The 19,265-nt window shown below is 33.5% G+C and overlaps 1 protein-coding gene across 1 annotated transcript; it reads right to left on the bottom strand.

Moving 5' to 3' along the window:
• Nucleotides 1-4,176: 4,176 nt before the first annotated feature.
• On the bottom strand, nucleotides 4,177-17,552 carry LOC139482077 (retinoic acid receptor gamma-like). The gene is made up of 7 exons (XM_071265730.1): nucleotides 17,440-17,552; nucleotides 11,007-11,369; nucleotides 10,120-10,276; nucleotides 9,294-9,541; nucleotides 8,535-8,763; nucleotides 7,127-7,360; nucleotides 4,177-5,423 (listed from the first exon to the last, which is right to left on the bottom strand). The coding sequence occupies exons 2-7, from the start codon at nucleotides 11,346-11,348 to the stop codon at nucleotides 5,173-5,175; spliced, it is 1,461 nt and encodes a 486-aa protein (XP_071121831.1). The 5' UTR covers nucleotides 11,349-11,369; nucleotides 17,440-17,552; the 3' UTR covers nucleotides 4,177-5,172.
• Between the last annotated feature and the right edge of the window lie 1,713 nt (nucleotides 17,553-19,265).

Below are 19,265 nucleotides of genomic sequence, written 5' to 3'. Positions count from 1 at the left end.
CGACAGGTTCATGAACCAAGTCATGAACACAGGAGTTGGGTTAATGAAGAAAATAAACAATGACAGTTGGACACCAAAATGGGACTCCTTTGGTGAAGGCTGATCCTCGTGTCATGATTTTTTAAAATGCGGATGCAAGACATTCAGCTGTGTTGGTAACTGTAAATTCTACCGTTCTGGTCTTTCGTGTACAGGTTTGTGTATTGGTAACTGTCAGATAATTATAAGATAAGCAACCTGTCTTTCTAAACAAACTATATATGCATCATTGTGCATTTGAATTAAAAAAAAGTCAGTGATATCTCTTGTTAAATTGAAAGAAATGATAAAATTGACATTTTCCACGTTTTGCCGCCATTTTGGGACCGGAAGTCACTTTTTTTCTTCATATAGGTATTGTTTTTTCGTACATTATGAATTGTTTTTTAAGTTTTATCAAAACTTACATTGGATTATAACTTATACACAGCTTTCAAAAAGATTTACGAAATGTAACCAATTGGATATGACGCCATTTGCAAAATGAGCAGTGGCCATCTTGAAAAAATGAAAAAAATTTATGGCAAGCAGCTGAATTTTTTTAATTATCATTTAGTCTATCCATGTACCAAATTTCATGCTTGTGTCATGATTTTCATTTTAATGTTACAATGGCACTCTTTATAATACGGTGTGAGGGGCCTTCTTGAACTTAACTGAGTCTAGGGCAAAGTATATTTTTACTCGATATCAAGAGTATATAATCTATTGTTAATTTGTTCTTGTCCTGAACATACATGAAATATTTGCCACTGTACGTGTCATTAAAATCAAATTATAAAATATGTTTAACTTTTTCATGAAAAAAAATATCTTGTAGATAACTGCTGACTGTTTCTTTTACAACAACTTGCAAATAATAACTAGAAAAGCAACAGAGTATCACATGTATGTCACATGGGGTACAAGGACGACAATCGGAAACTTAAGAGCGTCACAGGTGTTGTAGAGAAGTGTCATTCAAGTAAAATCGGATAAGACCCTTGTTGACGTCATCAGCTAGCGGAAGTATGTTTCGTCCTGGAAATCGACATCTAATCTTTACGTATTTCGTTCAAAGTTTACTATCATTTACTACTGAGCTATTTAAATGAAAATGTTTATGTAATGTGTGTCTATCCTTTTGACACATTTTAATGCCTACGCTTTGTTTATTTTTACATTTAGATCAGGCTACATACATGTGGTTACCTAAAACCACAATCATGAAGGCTGTCTATTATCCAAATATTAAGCCGACTAATGCAAAATTTTAAGTAATTGGGCTGGCGACTTGCGAATAAGAGGGGGACGACATTAAAATTTTGTATGAAGGAAAATGAAGGCAAGTCAATCCTGAAAAAAGGAGCAGAATTTCAAAGTGGGAGAAACGTATAAGTCAACAAGCCGTCACAGAGACCTAACAATGGTGACATAAACAGAAAAAAGGACAAAAAACAGTCTACACAATACTACATTAAAACTGAAGACTGCAACATGAAATGGGAGAAATTGACACGTCATATTTAAGGCTTTTGTAGGGGTCATTCAATTAGTACTTTTCAGTGGCGGATCCAGGAATTTTCATTAGTGGGGGCCCATTAACTGATCTAAGAGGGGGCCCGCTCCAGTCACGCTTCAGTGGTTCCCTATATAAGCAACCAAATTTTTTCCCAAAAAGGGGGGCCCGGGCCCCCTGGCCCCCCCCCACCCCCTAAATCCGCCTCTGCTTTTTATATCAATTGTTTATTTTTAAATTCTTGTAAATAACACCTTTATTTGTTTCAGAATGGAAGCTAACGTCGCGTTGTACATAGTTTGTTTCGTATCATATATTTTCCTAAGTAATTTCAAATTAAATTTCATTTTAAATCAAAGTAAAAAAAAATAGTATACCACGATTTTTGTGTACAGAAGATGTATGGTCGTTTACCTAAGGAGTATAATTTCAATTTAAGGTAGTACCCAACACTTTCACTAAAATTAATTTGGCTCGTTTAATTTTCATAAAATTTTGACAAAGTATTTACCCTTTTACAAAAATATAAAAACATAAAATAATTTGAACCAAGCGTTTTATCAGAAAAATTACACTGGTTATATAGCAGCTTGACAAACACTAATTTTGATCATTGAGAAGCTTTATATTGCCTGCACAACGCAACGTAATCAAAACGTTTAGCTGATATTACAGAGTTATCTCGCTGTGGTGTTAGGTACCACCTTAAAAAAATGGAATACGTTATGCATTTTCTTTCCCGTCAAACATTTGTAAATTCTAAACATATTCACTGCTTGTGTTGTTGTTGAACCAATTTGTTTTCGTGAAGCAACTGCATATTGGTTTCTCTCTTTTTTTAGGAAATAATTTTAATATCCCAAGTGATCATACAAACCTGCAGATAAGTAAGAAAATATGGATCGTCAGGATCGCATCAATTTCAAACGAATATAAATTAATATGTTTTCAAAGCTCTCATTTGACCTATGATGGTTTACTTTTACAATTGTGATTTGGATTCAGAGTTGTCTCATTGGAACTCATACCAAATCGTCTTATGTCTAGATAACCTAACCTGGATCATTCACACAAAGGTTGGTTGATATTGGTTCAGTCTAGTTTCCGAAAAGAAAATATCTTTAAAGCTTTTACAACGATGACGGACGCCAAGTAATGGCAACATGGTTTTTTTGGCAGGGAAAGCTAAAATGGTAATACAGCCAAAATACAGATTAGCAGAGTAGTTTACCAGGTGTTCCGCAGGGCGCAGCTTTACACTACCGAAGAAGTCAAACCCTGAACAGTTGGGGCAAGTATGGACTGGACACACCATTCAAGCTTGATACAGCTCTGAATTTGGATTGCGATCAAATTTTCGACATAATATGCGTTTCTGACACAAAACAAATTTCAAGATCTTGCAAATCTATTGCGCAATATTGTGCAATTAAAGATTTCCTCTTTTTTAACTTTTCAAAAATTTAGAATTTGAGAAATTTGAAAAAAAAATGAAAACAACTCCCCCCCCCTTTTTTTTGCAATTAGTCCAAAACCTGACATTTCTTTATACATATTATACAAGTAGTGAAAGGGGGGGGGGGGGGGTAATCCGTACATACCAAACATTGTATGTTAAAGGTTTTAGAATTACCTCCCTTACACTGCTTTTAAATTGTCTTAATTGTCTATTGACCAGGAATACCTTGTTTTCTCCCTTTTTGTCCTTAATTCCGAAACCTTTTGAGCCATACCCCCCCCCCCCCCCCCCCAAAGTCAATACTAACCATCCCTTAATGGTATGGAAACTTGTGGTTTAATTTCAGAGAAAATCATACACTAAAACATCAGTTATTGTTTGAAAACTACAAAAATGATTATTTTGGGACCCCTTTTTGGTCCATAATTCCTAATCTATTGGGACCAGAACCCCCAAAATCAATCCCAACTTTCTTTCAGTGGTATTGAACATTCTTGTAAAAGAATATAGAGATCCATACACTTAAACACAAGTTATTGTCTGTAAACTAGATAAATGCTTCTTTTGGCCCTTTTTTGGCCCCCTATTCCTACATATTCGGAAAAATTAACCTAAACTGATTCCCAGCCTTCCCTGTGTTATATGGGCATGGAAACTTGTGGTTCAATATCAGATCCATACAGTTACACACAAGTTATTGTCTTGAAACTAGAAAAATGCTTGTTTTGGCCCCTTTATGGCCCTTAAAACCTAGACTGTTTGCTCAATAACCCCTTAAAAAAAATAAATCCCAACCTTCTACTTATGGTATTAAACGTTGTGGTGCAATTATGGTATTAAACGTTGTGGTGCAATATCAGAACAATTGAAATACTAATACACAACTGTTTGTCCTGAAACTATATAAATGCTGGTGTTGGCCCCTTTGGGACCCTAAGTCCTAAACATTTGGGACCATAACCCCCAAAATCAATCCCAAGCTTCCTTTTGTGGCTATAAACATTGCGTTATTATTTTATTGATTTCTTTTTACTTATTCAAAAGTTATTATCCGGAAACAATCCGTCTTCGGACGCTGACGACGACGCCGACGACGACGTGATACCAATATACGACCAATTTTATTTTTTTTTATTTTTGCGGTCGTATAAAAATGATACACCAAACAATATTCTTATTGTTTTTATTTGTAACAAAATATATGTTTCAACAGTTTATTTCTAATTTCAATTTGATTTAAGCCATTTCAAAACAATATAGATATACATATATACCACAGTGTAACAACTCATACTGTATATAAATATACTTGGGCCCTTGACCTACTGAAAATGTAATAAAAATCCCGGTACCCCAATGGAGCCCCGTACTTCCCTGAGATTAGGCAACATCAGCTGAAAAAAAAATTGGCTAATAAAAAAAAAATATATATATAATTTGCAGTCTATTTGTATCATTTGAAATATGCAAGCACTGAATTTCACCCTAGTAGTCCTTTCGGGGACAGACTGTTCATCCGGGACATCTGTGTAATAAATTAATCTAAATTTGATGCAGATCATGCACCAATGTTTCGCTTACTTTTTATAACATTATACATTCTGTTTTGATGATTATGACAATTAACCAATGAAATGTCTGCCTATACATCTTGAAAACTACGTAATCCTCTAAGGGTGCTCCTTAAAGTAGACAAAATTACATGGACAAATAACGGTATTAAGATAAGCCTTGCATTCTGATCCCTATTTAAACATCAATACTGAAAGCGTAAGCGGGCAGCCAGAAAGGACACCAGAATACAATAAAATGGATATTTAAAGGAAAAATCTCGAGAATACCGGAATAAATATATCTGGTGTATTTACTGTCTTCTGATTGGTTAAAAGAATTAGCTTTATTTTCAATGTTATCAATTCGTATGGCGACACGCCCACTCTAACGTATTAATATATATCTTTGAGCCTTATTTTTGATAGAAATTTATTTGTAATGAATGGCAATAATTTATTTTGAATGGTTCAATAAATTCAAAATAAATAACAGCCATTCATTAAATGGTCTTCAGGTTGTGATAGTAAAAAGTGAACAGAGAATCTGTTATGCATGCAGATTGAAAACAGTGCATGGACTCAGTCTGGTGCAATGTATGTACTTCTATAAAACGTTGTTATTTTTATAAACTTGGTTCGGGATTAATCATTTCCAAGACAAGAGGGTGGTTTTTCATCGCTTCCCATTTACATCTAAGACTGTTGACCTCTCGACCATATTCTGCAAAATCCCGAAGCAATATGAATTTGTCAAATATTTTCCATAATCTTTCGTCAGGATTTTTAAAGTTCTTCTTGGCAACACAACGTAAACAATTGACTAGATGCCATTGGATTTTGTCTACTTTTTCTGGTTCCTCAAGAACACATCGATCTATAAAAAAAATATACAAGAAATTATTGTTTCTTCACTTATAAAATATGCTGAGCACATTTCAATTGTCTTTATGACATAAAATGTATGTCACTATATATAATTAGAAGTTTTCTATAGCAGATGGATGAACACATGGAGTAAAGGAAAATAGTTCCGGAACGGAAACGATCACTGTACGGAGTTTGGCAACACACGACAACCACTGTAATACAGGCTCCGGACTTGGGACTAGAACATACAAAATGTTTCGGGCTTAAATAAGTTTGTTGGCGCCAAACCCAAGCATGTTTAATTCAATAATGAGTTGGTTTGTTTTTAGATTGGCCCTGCTAAGGTTGGTTGTGTATTTTTTGTAGGTCTTTTTTCAATTGGCCATGCTGTTCGCTATTGGTCTGCGAACTACGGTTTTAAATCCTACTTATTATATTTTCCTCCTTTAAGCGTTATTGTGTTAACATTGTATCCTATCTTTATGTTCTGTACCTTTGTCACATCGTATATTCGTGATGTTAACAATTCATGTAAGCATCGTGTTTATGTTGTATATCGACTCTATAACTTTCTGTTTACATCGTTGACATCGCATACATCGTGATGTTGACAATATAGTTTTTACATCGTCAACATCGTATTGACGTTGTGAACCAAGTCTTTACCTTTGTGTTTACATCGTTCACATCGTATACATCGCAATGTTGACAATATCGTGTCAACATCGTGTTTATGTTGTATATCGACTCTATAACTTTCTGTTTACATCGTTAACATCGTTTATATCGTGATGTTTGAATATTGTTTATACATCATTTACATCGTCAACATCGTATAAATAACGTGTACCAAGTCTATACCTTTGTATTTACATCGTTCACATCGTATACATTGTGATGTTGAAAATATCAATAAAAATTTTTTTTTATTCATTTATATAATATCTATTCAATGAAGTTTGTCGATTACATATATACAGTTTGCATTTTTATGTTTTTTTTTAACAACAAATATTTTAATTAAATGTGATGCTATAGCTCTAATTTGACACAAAATAGTGTCAACATAATTTATATGGCAATGTAAACAATGTAAACACAAAATCTTTTTAACATTGTATACATAACGATGTTTACGATGTCAACGATGTAAACAATATATAAGAGTTAAGACAATGTAAACGATGTACACACAATATCGTGTAAACATTGTATACATCGTGATGTTAACGATGTCAACGATGTAAACAATATATAAGGGTTAAAATAATTTATATGATGTTGACACAACATCGTGTTAACATTGTATACATCGCGATGTTAACGATGTCAACGATGTAAACAATATAAGGGTTGAAACAATGTATACGATGTTGACACAACATCGTGTTAACATTGTATACATCGCGATGTAAACAATGTAAACACAATATATTTTCTAGATTGTATACATCGCGATGTTAACAATGTCATCGATGTAAACAATATATAAGGGTTCAAACAATGTAAACAATGTTGACACAATATCGTGTTAACATTGTAGATATTGTGATGTCTACAATATTGATTAATCATCGTGCACTAGACATGAATGTATTTTATCAACTTTTTCTTAACTTTTTGTTTTTCTTTCGTGTTTTTGCACTAACGTTGTAGTTTAAATTTCTTTTTCATTTAAATCTTTTTAAAAAATAGTATATGTCTTCTTACCACTGAAAGTGAGGACAATGGCTCGTGCAAGTGTTACTTCTTCCACTGTCAATTGACATTTTTGAATACTAACAGCAAATTCAAACATCATATCAATATATTTCGGATCGATTACTTTAGTCAAATCTGATTGGTGAGCTCCTGCACACGTGGATGGATTCGAACATACAATTACTTTCAGTTCCGGGTTGATTCTGGTATGAAATCCCAAGAACCCATACTCCAAATACCCAACTACAAATAATAGTGAATAATTAAAAAAAAACACATGTGACGATGTGTATGTAATTAAAACAAAAAATGTACCAAAGAAACGGTTTAAAAAAGTAATTATATGGATACAGTCGTGATTAGTTAAAGATGGTTGAATTGCAACTTACCATATAGCTCTTCAACGGTTTCGTTACTTATACATCTTAGGATTTCAAATGTTTGGCTTTGAGCGTTCATGATGAAGGTAAATCCAGAAAAGCGATATGGACGCATGCAATTATTAAACGGGTTGTTTTCAATTTTCAAATCACTGGGTCGATACCTCTGCTGGTGGACTATCAGTCCCCGGGGGCATCATCAGCACCGTAGTCAGTACTTCGGTTCTAACATGATTTAACAAACCTTTCTAAAATTGTCAGTATATAAATTCTGAAATCATTAAGAAACTAAGGTTTCAACTCCCTCAGGCAAAGTTGACTTTAGATGAATTTGGCTATTTATTTTAGGTATTTTTGACAAATAGCTCTTCAACGGTTTCGGTACTTATACATCCTTGGATTTCAAATGGTTGGCTTTGAGCGTTCATGATGAAGGTAAATCCAGAAAAGCAATATGGACGCATGCAATTATTAAACGTGTTGTTTTCAATTTTTTACCAAGAAAGCTCAATAGTCTGTAGGCATCGGCGGAATGGTTTCAGTATGATTATCTGCCTGAATTGATGTATTGAGTTCGAAGCGCGCTTAAATAAACAAGGTGCGTTCTATTCCAATTGCCAATTTTCCTGCCAACTATCTAGGCTTTTCTATAGGTTCACCCCGCACCTCCACCTAAAGAACTGCTGTCGTAATATAGTCCAGTTTTCTCAGTTTGGCGTTAAAAATCAACACTTAACCAAAGTCATTAAATCAGTCTTGCTTAACATAGTTGCTTTCATAGGTGAAATCCCCGAACTCCGGAAATTGAGGAGAACACTGGACAAGAGTTAGACTGACCAATCAAAGAAGTCTTTACCTGTTAGATCGGTACATTTATATTGAGAATAAACAAATAAAACATATACAAAGATGTTTAGGAATTTTGCGCTATTCTTTAAACATATGAACTTCTTTATTTTATTGTCTATTTTCATTTTCTTTAAACTTTTTATCATTATTCTTTATAACATTCGTTTATGATGTAGCTTAAAACATACCTTTTAGAAGCGACAACTGATCCTGTGTTTTTAGGTCACAAAAACCCGGTATATTTCTGGCAAAAGTTATCATGTTCCGAATAGCAACTTCCATTCGGTCTGCAATTCGATTCATCATGTTTTTTCGGTCGTCTATTTCTATACCGGTGGTGGAAAAGATTTCCTCATACACGCTCCACGGTAGTGCACCAAGGTTACCAAATATTTCAATTCTTTGTTTATATCGTTCCTAAAATATAATGCTATATAAATAAATAATAATTTCAAGGCAAGCGTCTGTGTTTTTATTTATTTACCTATGAAACGGGATATTGTCAAATGTAACCTCAAAGAGACCGGAACCCCACGATAAGAAGGCATACTGTGGGAAAGTCAGTCAGGTATTAATGAGGATTTGAGTTGGAGAGAAGAGTCCTGATTTCTGTATTCTTTATTTTCAGTGCTATTATTCTCTATGCTTTAAGAATTTTTCAGATATACATAATCCTTAATGTTATATTTGTTTCACCCCATTTTATAAATTTTTATATTTTTTTACGTTTTACAAAATAAAAAAACAGTTTAAAAAAAATACAGGTATTTATAGGTCTTCGCATGTCCACATTGCTTGCTTAAAATGTTTTTGTCAGATTTTTTTGGTATTATCATTCATGATGGAACGTCAGAAAAAAAGTGATTCACCATTAAATTTTCAACATTATTCGATAAAAAAACGGTCAGAAAAGAATTGGTCAGGCATATAAAATAAACAGAACTTACAAATACAGACAACTGTGATTCGAGTAGACCGCCAGTTTGAAAACTTTTCCGAAAATCAGCAGTATATTCCTCTTGTATTGAAATCAATTTATTTACTAAATCGTCAACTTCCTGTTCATTTACATCAACATTCTGTACGTTTCTATCCCCTGGCGTGTCATGAGTTTTATTGTCTTTCTGTTTTAGTTGTTTTACTTCCGTAATATCTTTTGTTCTCTTTTCATATGTGTACCTTCCAATTTTAATAGCTAAAAGGGAATAGTAGTTGCAATAAATATAAAAAGATTGATTTAATATACATCTCTGATACATGACTTACTATATATATACATGTATATATAGCTAGTAGTTTATTTTTTCACTAAGTTCGTGTAGAATAATTTACATTATGACTAAAGAGATACTGAAGGGACATTCAAAGTTACAAGTCGAAAAGAAACTCGCAGTGACGTAGCAATCGACAAGATCAAGCCAAAAGAAAAACAACAGTATTTAAACTAACATAGAAAGCTAAAGATTGAGAAATACAAACCCTTCAAAATATCAGAGGTGATCTTGTGTGCCCTGAAAGGATAGACAGATCCTTCTTCATATGTTGCACCCGTCGTGTTGGTCGTGTAAATACAAACCCGGTGATCAGACTAATTCCAAAACCTGGGGCATACACTTAAAGATTTTATTTTAAGAAAATCTATTCGTCGACAATCAGGTCTTTATAAAATTTGTAAAACATTTTTTTAATGGTACATTTCAGCAGAAGATCACATGAATCAGTATAATTGAAAATTATTTGCTTTCAGGTAATATTTATAAATAGCATTTTTACCTCCGTGTGACATTCCTACTTCAAGGCACTTTTGATATCTACAGTATGAACACATTGTCCGTTTTCCCGTTCCAAGCTTACAGTTTTCATCGCCCTTGACGCATGTGTATTTTTCATTTTTCTTTTCAACCTTTACTATACTACGACGGAAAAAACCCTGAAACAAATATTGAAATTATTTCTCACAATGCGATTATATTATAAAAGTGCCAACCTTTTAGGGAGAAGGATTTAATATAGCAACTGTTTACAAAAACAGGAAGACAATTTATTTTAAATAAAGTCAAATGGTATCTCCTTAAGGTCAAACACTATCTTTTTAAAGAATATGACTTTTCATAACTAGCTCCGTTAGTTTTATCATTTGATTGTGTATTTGGATTATGGACTTTCCGTTTTGAATTTTCCTCGGAGTTCAGTATTTTTGTGATTTTACTTTGTAGCTTTGTTTAGCGTGGTAGTTTGGTTTCAGTGTTTGAATGTTTTTATCAAGCGATGTTCAGTTCTCACTTATTATGAAATCTACAAGTCTTGATGAGCACAACACGTACACATGTAATAGGTTTTTTTTAATCGCTGTCTACAATAGAGATTTTTTTTATGCATAAATTCATAAGGTTACAAGTATATTCAATTTTGCAAATTTGTATTATTGTGAATGCAGCTGTAATTATAACTTCTAAACTTTTTTCGAAATACTAAGGATGTTCTACCCTTGGAATATATATTACCTCAGCTTGTTGTTTGCAAAAAACTTTTCGGAATTTTGGATCCTCATGAATCTTCCACTTATCATTTTATTATACCTTTTAAATTTTGGACTGGTGAGTCTTAAACTGTGGACGAAGTGCGTGTCCAGCGTTCAATACTTTAATCCTGGTACATACCTTACATGGTTCACATGTATTAGCGCCATAATGAAGACCGGAAGCCCTCTCGCCACAAACCCTACATGGAGGAAGTAGATCTGCATCTGGAGGTTGATTTTTATGCTTTTTCGGAGGCGTGCGTGGTTGTTCGGAATCTTCTGATTCCTCGATACCACTGTCGGTTGTTGACGCCACCGACTGTTTATCTGCTAAGGAGGTCGAATTCAAATTCGACTCTGGTGACAAGGATAACAAACTGTCAGACTGAGGGGAGTCCATAACAGTAATAATCTGATTCGGCAGTGGTGACGTTTCTGTCGTCGAATCACATCCGTTTAAATTTTCAAAGATGGATGTCATGGCTAAATCTACAGAGTGTATCTGAAATGTATTTATAAACATTTTCATTATCTCGATTGGTCAGGAGTATATTATTAAGCTTGTCATTACGAAGTCTTAATAATTATTCTAACTTACATTTGTCGTAGGAAAAGTCAGCAAATGTGTCGTTGAAAGCTTGCATGTCTAGTTATCATTCTTATTCAACTTTGTTATTGACCCCTACATCGCGTACAAAAATACCATTGAATTTTTAATGTCTAGATAAGATTCGACATAACTATATTTCAATTCAATTCAATTCAAATCTGTATTGCCATAAAACTACATATTTATAGTATGTGACACAACATAACAAAATAAAAATAAAAATAACAACAAGATCATTAATATACACAATAAAAGTAACGGTTAGTTTTTATGTTGGTATATGTTGTTTCGCCTTATTTTCAGCTAACTTTGCTACATCATCACGATCATGGTTGTGCACCAGGTTTTTTAATGGAAAACTGGAGTATCCGAAGATAAACAACAACCTACGATAGGAAGTTAACATATAACTCTGCGTGATCTGAACCTGAATGATGACTTACTAGTACTACATAAAACATGGACCAGATACAATTACAATTCTTGAAGAAAACAGTGCATTCAATTTGAGAATACGCAGATAATACAAAAGATAAAAGCTTGGTTGACGTATGCAACCAATATAATGGATAATTTCAAACCGGGAAAACGGCTCATGTGTGTTCAACTATTTTATCGGTTCGTGCAGTACACAGTGGCGGATCCAGTGGTTATGGTGGTTAGAATCTCAATTTTTAGACGATCAATGCTTTTGAATGGGGACATATGGTTCGAACCCCCCCCCACCCAAAAAAATGACTAGAGCCGCCCCTCAGTACACAAATCAAACCAGCAACAGCTAAAGCAAATCATATATAAGCGAACCTGGATAGTGACAAAGCTATTATTAGATTATATTACATGTATAATCCTATTTTTTGTCAGTTAAGAATGTCGTCTAACGCATCATTACCGATTTCCTTTACAAATAAAGTATACAAAACATTTCAAAACGTTTGAAACTGTTATATGTTGTGCGTAGGCGGATTTTTTTTTTTAACGCCCATTGTCACGATTGTGAATAAGTTTAAAGGGACACCCAAATGATAATTATGGTATGATTTCTCGTTTACAATACATAATAATGTTCGTGGCAGTGGCAATTAAAACGTGGGAGATTTTCTCATAGAAACTGAAATGTTCATGTATTATAATAATTATTCATAGCGTCGCGCGATTATTCTGTATTGACCTCAACAACAACAAAAAAGAACTGGTATGATGCGGACAGACGGTATTCAAAACTATAACGATAATTGAAAGTAATTTCCATGTGTGACCTTCCAAATCATTGTTAAATAGTACTTCATAAGAATTCCCTATACAGCCATACATGGTCTGAAACGACTTCTTGTATTATATTGTCAAGAAAATTGTTGAACTAATGCATGCATATATATATAGTAAACTAAATCCAATTCTCTAGTATGTACGTTTTTTTTTTTAAACATTTATAATGAATCTATATCGACAAATTATAATTCATTGATTGTCGATCATAAGCTACTTAACTATCGAGTGTGTTGTTGAGATTTCCAGGTCGTGACATTGATAAACATCAACACAGAACCATGGCGCACATGAAAAATGATATGTGAATTTATAGACCGATGTTAGTGTTTTAATGATTTAATGGAATTCTATGCGACTGTCTTACACGTGAGAGGTTTAGCTAGCTGTATAACCAGGCCAACCACCAATCTCTACATGACACATTGCCTGTATCAAGTCATGCATATGCATAAGACAGTTGTTTTCCATTCGTTTCATGTTTTTTTTGTGCATTTGATACGGGACTATCTTTTTTGAAATTTTCCTTAGAGTTTGGTTTGACAAGGAATCAATGCTAAAAGTACCCGAAACTTGCTCAACTGCCCAAGATAAGACTTCGATGCGTTTTAACGATAGAAGAGCATTGAAATAATAACTGCCTTCATCAGAAGTATACTAGTTCACTGTTTACGTGTGTAGCAAACTAAGTCTTGCATTAGAAGTTAAGATTATAACAGGCTTTTTAATTAAAGGTTATTGTCCGTATGTTTGGACACATTCCTAGTTGATATCTTTAATGTGTTTTTTAAACTTTTTTTGAATGAAAAAAAATCTAACTCTCTATTCAGATGTCGACTTCCAAATGTTTTTGTTACCATTTTTGCCTTGGTTAAAACAGCTTGTTTTTTTAAAGTCTATCGAAAGCAGCATGTTCTACATCAAATTTATAACTATATATATAATCGAAAATAGCTTGTTCTATATCAAGTATATATTATATATATAATCGAAAGTAGCTTGTTCTATATCAAGTATAAATAATCGAAAGTAGCATGTTCTATATCAAGGATATAATCAAAAGTAGCATGTTCTATATCAATAGATATCGGAAGATGTGGTATGAGTGTAAATGAGACAACTCTCCATCCAAGTCACAATACATAAAAGTAAACCATAATAGGTCAAGGTACGGTCTTCAACACGGAACCTATGCTCACACCGAACAGCCAGCTATAAAAGGCCGCAACAATTACAAGTGTGAAACCATTCAAACGGGAAAACCAGCGGTCTATTTATAATCGAAAGCAACATGCATGACTTTTTTCAAGTATATAATCGTAAGCAGCATGTTCTATATCAAATATATAATCGAAAGCAGCATGTTCCTTGTCAAGTATATAATCGAAGAAGCATGTTCTACATCAAGTAAAAAATCGAAAGAAGCTTTTACTACATCAAGTACATAATCGAAAGCAGCATGTTCTACATCAAGTACATATTAGAAAGCAGCATGTTCTACAACAAGTACATAAACGAAAGCAGCATGTTCTACGTCAAGTACATAATCGAAAGCAGCATGTTCTACATCAAGTACATATTCGAAAGAAGCACGTTCTACATCAAGTACAAAATCGAATGAAGCATGTTCTACATCAAGTACATAATTGAAAGAAGCATGTTCTACATCAAGTACATAATTGAAAGAAGCATGTTCTATATCAAGTACATAATCGAAAGAAGCATGTTCTACATCAAGTACATAATCGAAAGAAGCATGTTCTACATCAAGTACATAATTGAAAGAAGCATATTCTATATCAAGTACATAATCGAAAGAAGCATGTTCTACATCAATTACATAATCGAAAGAAGCATGTTCTACATCAAGTACATAATCGAAAGCAGCATGTTCTACATCAAGTACATAATCGAAAAAAGCATGTTCTACATCAAGTACATAATCGAAAGAAGCATGTTCTACATCAAGTACATAATCGAAAGAAGTATGTTCTACATCAATTACATAATCGAAAGAAGCATGTTCTACATCAATTACATAATCGAAAGAAGCATGTTCTACATCAATTACATAATCGAAAGAAGCATGTTCTACATCAATTACATAATCGAAAGAAGCATGTTCTATATCAAGTACATAATCGAAAGAAGCATATTCTATATCAAGTTTGTCCTGAATATACATGAAATATTTGCCACTGGACGTTGTTAATCAACCAACAATAACTCAATCAATCAATCCCATATCAAGCCGCTACGTAGTTGCTACGATATTGAACTCAACCCAGATAACAGTTTATTTCAGTGACAGATCCATGCGTATTGCGATCACCGGATTTTTACGAGAGGGTTCACGCTAAGGTCACTTTGCATACGAAAATTATGTCGGCGAATTGCTTCCTGGAAGCAAGCAATTAAAAAAAAGTAAACTTCTTCTAAATGTTGACAAATTAAAGAATTTTCTTCAGAAAAAAGTATATGTAAATGAAAATATCCCTTTTGTTATAAAAAAAACCATATGGATCTTTTTTTTTTAATTTGAGGTTCTGTATGTCTTTAACTGTTTGATAAATTTGATATTTTTATTAGATAATTATATGTTACAGATTTGGCTATACTTTTTGGACCTTTTGGATTATAGCTCATCTTTTATATAAGCTTTGGATTTCAAATATGTTGGCCACGAGCATCAATGAAGAGACATGTGTTGTCGAAATGCGCATCTGGTGCAGGACAATTTGTACCGTTATTGTTATTAATTTATACTGCACTCGTTCTTGAGCAGTCACAATGCGTTGACCGTATATTTTTTGTCATATACAGTCACTGACCTGATATCACTTTTCCTCATAAATATTTAAATAGAAATTGCCATAATTATATTAATTATTCATACGACCTATTCAACCTGTTCTTGTTTCGAATGTATACAACGACTCAAACTTATTTCTTTTGCAAGAACATATTTCACTGGTTAATATTTTTGGTTTGCAAACTATAAATCATTATGTTTTATGCTTATTGTGGATATTTAAGTTTATTCTCAAACAAATTCGTTCACCATCGATTGCGAGTTTCAACAGGTAATGTACATTTCATTGTGTTGCATGTTTCACCGCTTGCATGATATGAGGCCTTTTTATAAAAGGGGGGTGTTTCCCAATATTTAAATCAAATTAGACATTAACACATTAAACAACAATCGAAAATGTTTTTTTTTAGATTGCAGTATAAAGACAATAATAGTGCATTGACTCGACATATCAACGATATAAGTATTCGGCCCGAAATTGGGGAAAATCTCGACAGAGCCTCGCATTTCCCCGTTTCTAAGCCTCATCCTTATATCGTTGATATGTCAAGTCAATGCACTGTTATTGTCTATATCGAGGAGGACACAAGTTACCTAAAGTAATATAAATAAACAAAAATCAAGCGCCTATTGGCCGCAAATTTTTTCCATTAATATATGCATTTTAAAATGTAATTACTAACACAAACATATTTCAAATAGTCGTCGATATTGGAATCATGAACAGTGGAAATTTAGTGATCCACCTTAAGAGTGGTCGAAGATTTAAGTGCAATGACTATAAAGCCATGACAGGACGTCAGAGCACTATGGGACTATATATACTCAATTGAGATAACAAATACAAAATGTTATCAGTAGATTCAGCTATAAAACAAAACGAAAAACAAAAAAGCAATGGCCTGATTTATTACAAGACAATAAACGAAATCACAAATGACAGAGAGCAGAAAGCGAAAAATGACAACCTTATACAGACTTTATATACAAACGACCGAACATTTCCAGACCTTTGATAGTGGGGTTACAAGTTCTAGTTGAGAACAGTGCAAGAACAAACTATAAAATCACCTGGTAATGCTCGAATCGTCAGATTGACACGAAGCACATAGATACAACTAACATGAAGGCAAAAGACATTGAAGTGTAGTGATCTAACATGTCTAAGAGTACTTGCAGTTACTTTAATATGCATACAAATATTTGTCAGTAGACATCTACAAGCTATACGGAGTACCTGGAAGGGGTCCTTAATTTCTGTATTCTGTTAATTTTTTTGCCGAATTTTCTTTATTTAGTTTACATAACATGCATAATGATTATTCTCTTTTCTTTTTCTTTATATTTTTTGGACTTTCATTGACCATGTTGACTTATGCACTTTTTGTTCAATTCTCTGCATTCCTATAATGGTAAGTGCGCTCAAGACAAACGGTACGGATCATAATGTTGATATCGAAGTTGAACTGTTGACAATGAAAATCGATCTCCAGGAATGACGCATGTGAGACACGGAGTCATCCGATTTATCAACATTCTTTAAAAATAGAACACGGTTTTCAATCACATGTTGCTATTATATCGTACTTCCTTATAGTTCATCAGGTCAAGGGAAACACTCCCTGAATTGTAAAACTACTTAGAATATTGAATGAAGTATAAGGACATTTATTGCGCAATCCATGTTAATTATCGGATAAAAGATGTACTATACTCGTAACACACATAACCTGCGTTCAATAAATAGAACGGTGTCTAAATAGCGACTGAAAAGGAGCGCCCAATATCATTGATGTACTAAATAAAACGCCCTAGGAAACCCTTAATGGCTTTTTTAAGTATGGTATCTTTGGTAATTAACCTTATATCTTGTTTACTTACTTTTTGATCGTATTGTTTACTGTTAACACTCACCAAAACATTGGTCCGTTATCATAATACTAACTTTCTATTTATATCTTCACAGGTAGGTTCATATACATATAGGTTTAAACATAGTGTAGACTGTTCGTGTGTTCAAATTGGCGTGACTTAAAAGTTAAATGTGGGAAATTTTGAATTATTAAATATGTACACATGAGACAAACTTCGATTTAATGTTTAAGCAGTTTGTTCATGTTGCCGATTAATATGAGTAACATGCATTTACTAACGGACATCTAATTAAGTAAACTATATATGTCATAGCAGCTTTTGGCGCGGATCCAGAAAGGAGGGGGGGGGGGGGGGGGGGGGTCCGGGGGTTGGAACCCCCCTTTTTTTTGACGATCAATGCATTTGAATGGGGACATGTAATTGGAACCCCCCCCCCCCCCCCATTTGTCCTGGGTTAGGACCCCCCCCTTTTTAAAATGGCTGGAACGCCCCATAGCTTTTAAATCCAGCCGCAACATCTCGAACTATATACTACTTAACATGTGAAATATTGATGCTCTTTTTTAGTAAATATAGTCTATGGCACTGTGGTGGAGAGCTAGTTTTTAAAACAACATTACTTCCTTTGAAAATGGACTGTTGTGATTACTGTTGATATCAAAGTACTGAAGTACTGAACATCGGATGACCGCAGGTTCTTGTGGATGATCAAAAGCACATGTCACAGAAACAGATCACATCTCTATACCTGAAACTTGGGTTAATTTACAGAGATATTTTTTTCTGATACAAGTTCGTGCTTGGATGGTGAATAAATGACAGGAAATTCAACCTCACCGTAATAACTATTATATTGTAGTGCAAGAAATCAGTATACCTTGGACTATTATACTTATATAATAATAGTCGTAGAGAATACACTGGTTTGTTGTTATATATATTATTAATATTACGATTGCATGTATATCTAATTTTCATCTATTTGTATATGATAATTCTATTCTACTATTATTATAGTCAGTGCAAGTCCATGGTGGACACTCTTCTGTAAAAAAATCAAAGCCTTAAAGGCTGTAAAAGCAATTGCTGCCGTGTTAATGTTTTGGGGACTTTTAATTTTCATCTACATATATAAGAATTAAACCTGACAGGACATGGTTGTCTAGTGAAAAGCAAGAAGGTTTTGACTTTATATCAATAAAAGACTTAAGCAGGAAATCATTTTTAATATGTTTTATATTTCACAAGGAGACAACAAGTTTACCAGGCTAAAGTTGGGGGTAATTATGGATTATCCCCTAGTAGTGTTTGTAACTGGGCAATAATTACTTTTATTTATTTAATTTTAACAATTTTCATAATTAATTTAAATTAACCATTCAGTTAAAACATTTCACCTTTCGAGACGCTAATGTTGAAAAATGGGACAGAAATAAAATAACTTACAAGACATAAACATGTAAAAAATAAATATATATTTCAGCTTACTAAAAATATTTTCATAGTGTTACTTTGACATCATTTCTTAAAACTAAGTCCCACACATAATTGTTCATTTGATATGTGTCATCCTCATGCGATACGAGAAGTTTTCATGTCGCTAAATAGTCTTCTTGTCGCTTAATTTATTCTTCTTGTCCGTTCTTGACGCTTCTTGTCGATAAAATTCTTCTTGTCGTTATTAGTGAGACCGCTATTTTTAGATTACAGTTGGTCATTTACACTACACGTATAACCTGTGTAGTGATTTTTATTTCACGATAAATTTATGAATGAACGATATTTTATGAATGAACAAGAGCACCTGACCTCTTTCTGAAACACCAATTAAA

This window comes from Mytilus edulis, chromosome 7 (genome assembly GCF_963676685.1).
Source record: "Mytilus edulis chromosome 7, xbMytEdul2.2, whole genome shotgun sequence".
Classification (NCBI taxonomy): Eukaryota; Metazoa; Mollusca; class Bivalvia; order Mytilida; family Mytilidae; genus Mytilus; species Mytilus edulis.
The sequence above is the reverse complement of the archived record's forward strand: the minus strand, read 5'-3'. Positions and strand labels throughout refer to the sequence as shown.